This window comes from Salvelinus alpinus, chromosome 10 (genome assembly GCF_045679555.1).
Source record: "Salvelinus alpinus chromosome 10, SLU_Salpinus.1, whole genome shotgun sequence".
Classification (NCBI taxonomy): Eukaryota; Metazoa; Chordata; class Actinopteri; order Salmoniformes; family Salmonidae; genus Salvelinus; species Salvelinus alpinus.
Window position 1 is genome coordinate 84,168,939 of NC_092095.1, and position 4,852 is coordinate 84,173,790.

The 4,852-nt window shown below is 43.2% G+C and overlaps 1 protein-coding gene across 1 annotated transcript; it reads right to left on the reverse strand.

The window, feature by feature from the left end:
* Nucleotides 1-246: 246 nt before the first annotated feature.
* LOC139532884 (dynein regulatory complex protein 11-like) lies at nucleotides 247-4,512 on the reverse strand. The gene is made up of 3 exons (XM_071331033.1): nucleotides 4,332-4,512; nucleotides 3,602-3,840; nucleotides 247-661 (listed from the first exon to the last, which is right to left on the reverse strand). The coding sequence occupies exons 1-3, from the start codon at nucleotides 4,507-4,509 to the stop codon at nucleotides 512-514; spliced, it is 567 nt and encodes a 188-aa protein (XP_071187134.1). The 5' UTR covers nucleotides 4,510-4,512; the 3' UTR covers nucleotides 247-511.
* Between the last annotated feature and the right edge of the window lie 340 nt (nucleotides 4,513-4,852).

Sequence of the window (4,852 nt, forward strand, 5' to 3'; positions counted from 1 at the left end):
CTGGGGCTCGGCTGCGACGGGGTGTATTTGGGGGGGTTGTGAGTCTCAGTACGCCCCCCCCCCCCCCCCCCCCTGCAGCTCAGAGCCCCCAGTTTAAACAACTCAGCGCTCATCAACAAGGCTAATTAGCTTCTAATGGTCAAAATAGTCTGAGACTGAAAATAAACATCCCCTCAATAGAATCTCATGAAATTATACTGCTGTGATGCATTTGGACTAAAATCAAGAACACTTATTTGCATCTTAAATATTTACACTGCGATAACAATGATTTATTTTACATATTTTATATCTGGTCTCATACAAGATAAACAGTTACTTTTTTCATTATGATCATAACATGATCGACTGTTCGCCGTTATACTGTTGTCATGACATGTACAGTCATAGACTGGTAGTAAATGTATCGTCCATCATATCTAAGAAGTAGGAATGTAAATCACATCCCCTGAAAGTCCCTATCTGTAATACCTCCCCAATGTTGACGACGTATATCTTTTGTCTTTGGCATTTACTTATTTTTCTTCTTGCTTTTCTCTTCTTTCCCTGTCTTCTTCCCAGTGCCCCGCTTGTCTTTGTCCTTGCCCGACTCTCCCTCCTCCTCGATGGCCTTGGCCGCCCGTGCCCTCTTCTTACCCAAAGGTGTCTTGCCGTACCACATCTGGGAACACATTCACAGCCATCAATCCACAGTCGGAGAAAATCAAACCTGTTATACAGTGGCATTTCCTTCCTAACTGCAGGAACACGGCACCCTCATGTGGTGAATGTTGGAGCATGACTCTCAAATGTATATATGGAGTTCATCGGATAATAATGAATTGATATCTGATTATAGTACTGAATTGATATCTGATTATAGTACTGAATTGATATCTGATTATAGTACTGAATTGATATCTGATTATAATACTGAATTGATATCTGATTATAGTACTGAATTGATATCTGATTATAATACTGAAAAGATATCTGATTATAATACTGAATTCATAATAAAATAATGATAATAGTAATAATACTGAATTCACATCTGATTATGATAAAAGATGTAGACCAATCAGCACAACAAAGGCAACAACATGTTTTTAATATAATAATATACTATTTAGCAGACACTTTTAACCATAGCCACTTACATATTATGACTTTCTTACATACGTGTGGTCCCGGGAATCAAACCCCCTATCCTAAGATGCAAGCACCATACTCTACCAACTGAACTACAGAGGACCATACTCTACCAGCTGAGATACAGAGGACCATACTCTACCAGCTGAGATACAGAGGACCATACTCTACTAACTGAGATACAGAGGACCATACTCTACTAACTGAGATACAGAGGACCATACTCTACTAACTGAGATACAGAGGACCATACTCTACCAACTGAGATACAGAGGACCATACTCTACCAACTGAGATACAGAGGACCATACTCTACCAGCTGAGATACAGAGGACCATACTCTACCAGCTGAGATACAGAGGACCATACTCTACCAGCTGAGATACAGAGGACCATACTCTACCAGCTGAGATACAGAGGACCATACTCTACCAACTGAGATACAGAGGACCATACTCTACCAAATGAGATACAGAGGACCATACTCTACCAACTGAGCTACAGAGGACCATACTCCACCAACTGAGATACAGAGGACCATAATCTACTAACTGAGATACAGAGGACCATACTCTACCAAATGAGATACAGAGGACCATACTCTACCAACTGAGCTACAGAGGACCATACTCCACCAACTGAGATACAGAGGACCATAATCTACTAACTGAGATACAGAGGACCATACTCCACCAACTGAGATACAGAGGACCATACTCTACTAACTGAGATACAGAGGACCATACTCTACTAACTGAGATACAGAGGACCATACTCCACCAACTGAGATACAGAGGACCATACTCTACCAACCGAGATACAGAGGACCATACTCTACTAACTGAGATACAGAGGACCATACTCTACCAACTGAGATACAGAGGACCATACTCTACCAACTGAACTACAGAGGACCATACTCTACTAACTGAGATACAGAGGACCATACTCTACTAACTGAGATACAGAGGACCATACTCTACTAACTGAGATACAGAGGACCATACTCTACTAACTGAGATACAGAGGACCATACTCTACCAACTGAGATACAGAGGACCATACTCTACTAACTGAGATACAGAGGACCATACTCTACTAACTGAGATACAGAGGACCATACTCTACCAACTGAGATACAGAGGACCATACTCTACCAACTGAGATACAGAGGACCATACTCTACTAACTGAGATACAGAGGACCATACTCTACTAACTGAGATACAGAGGACCATACTCTACCAACTGAGATACAGAGGACCATACTCTACCAACTGAGATACAGAGGACCATACTCTACCAACTGAGATACAGAGGACCATACTCTACTAACTGAGATACAGAGGACCATACTCTACCAACTGAGATACAGAGGACCATACTCTACCAACTGAGATACAGAGGACCATACTCTACTAACTGAGATACAGAGGACCATACTCTACTAACTGAGATACAGAGGACCATACTCTACCAACTGAGATACAGAGGACCATACTCTACTAACTGAGATACAGAGGACCATGCTCTACCAACTGAGATACAGAGGACCATACTCTACCAACTGAGATACAGAGGACCATACTCTACCAACTGAGATACAGAGGACCATACTCTACCAACTGAGATACAGAGGACCATACTCTACCAGCTGAGATACAGAGGACCATGCTCTACCAACTGAGATACAGAGGACCAAACTCTACCAACTGAGATAAAGAGGACCATACTCTACCAACTGAGATACAGAGGACCATACTCTACCAACTGAGATACAGAGGACCATACTCTACCAACTGAGATACAGAGGACCATACTCTACCAACTGAGATACAGAGGACCATACTCTACTAACTGAGATACAGAGGACCATACTCTACTAACTGAGATACAGAGGACCATACTCTACCAACTGAGATACAGAGGACCATACTCTACCAACTGAGATACAGAGGACCATACTCTACTAACTGAGATACAGAGGACCATACTCTACTAACTGAGATACAGAGGACCATACTCTACCAACTGAGATACAGAGGACCATACTCTACCAACTGAGATACAGAGGACCCTACTCTACCAACTGAGATACAGAGAACCATACTCTACTAACTGAGATACAGAGGACCATACTCTACCAACTGAGATACAGAGGACCATACTCTACCAACTGAGATACAGAGGACCATACTCTACCATCTGAGATACAGAGGACCATACTCTACCAACTGAGATACAGAGGACCATACTCTACCAACTGAGATACAGAGGACCATACTCTACCTACTGACATACAGAGGACCAGTTGAATTGTTCTGACGGCAAAACAACTCCTTCCTTCCTCCTACATAGGAGCTTTCCAATTGTCACCTCCTTTCTGTGGGAGTAAGGCTATACTGAGCACTTTGGTGATAAACATATGTAAAAAAGATTTATGCAAATCAAAGGTGATTAATTGATTGAACCTTAAAGGCCTCCTCCTCCTCTTTGTAGACGGGGTCCTGTCTGGCCAGTGGAGGGATGAACTCTTCAGCGGTCAGTGGTCTGGTAGTCTGCTGGGCCAGCCTGCGAGGGGTCAGCACCAGCCTCACAGCCTGCAGGATGTGGCCCTGGGTGTAGCCGTCTGTCACCTTGGCCAGGGAGCTCAGGTCCAGGCTGGGGGTGAGGCGAGCACCGCCACCACACAGCAGCTCCCTCCACAGCACTGGAGGACACAGCACAGACAGGGGTAGAAAGGTTAGAGTTCAAACCAGAAGTGGATAATGAATACAACATTTTATTTGAAAAGATGCATGTTTACTGGTGGGCCTATCATATGAATTCATTCCACCAGTATTTTTCATGTCAACTCATTCCTGGTGGCTTTAGGGAATGAAAGCTCCACAGATTCTGTCTGTCCATAGCTATCAGGGTGGCCTAGATATAGACCACTACAGACCACTATAAACCCTTATAGACCACTATAAACCACTATAGACCACTATAAAACACTATAGACCAATATAGACCACTATAGACCAATATAGATCACTATAAACCACTATAGACCAATATAAACCAATATAGACCAATACGGACCACTATAGACCACTATAAACCAATATAAACCAATACAGACCACTATAAACCAATATAAACCAATATAAACCAATATAGACCAATATAAACCAATATAGACTACTATATATAACCCACCCAGTCTGGAGGCGTAGTCAGGTCTGGGGATGAGGATGATCTTCCTATAGACTTTACAGAAGGGCTTGAGGTCTGCGTCAAAGGGCCTCCGGGACGTCCCTACGACCAGAACACGATCCTCAGGCTTCACGGACTTCAGCACCTTTACTAGGTCCTTCTTCAGACGCTTGGGCTCCATCTAGAGAGGGGGAGAGGAGAGAGAGAGGAGAGAGAAAGAGAGGAAGTGGAGAGAGAGAGAGGAGAGAGAGGAGAGAGAGGGAGATGGAGAGAGGGATGGAGATAGAGAGAGAGGGAGGAGAGAGAGAGGGAGAACAAGGAAGAGGGGTTAGAGAGTTATGACCAGCCACATGAGGGCAGCATAAACTTGTTCGTAAATTCAAGATGTCCCCATTTTCAACTGCTCACATCTGTCATCTCATATAACCCATTTTACCCAACAATGGATGTGGGTCCCACTTTAGTTCATTCACAAACAATCAAATAATGGAGAAGGTTACTTGACAATCTGCTATGTAAACATT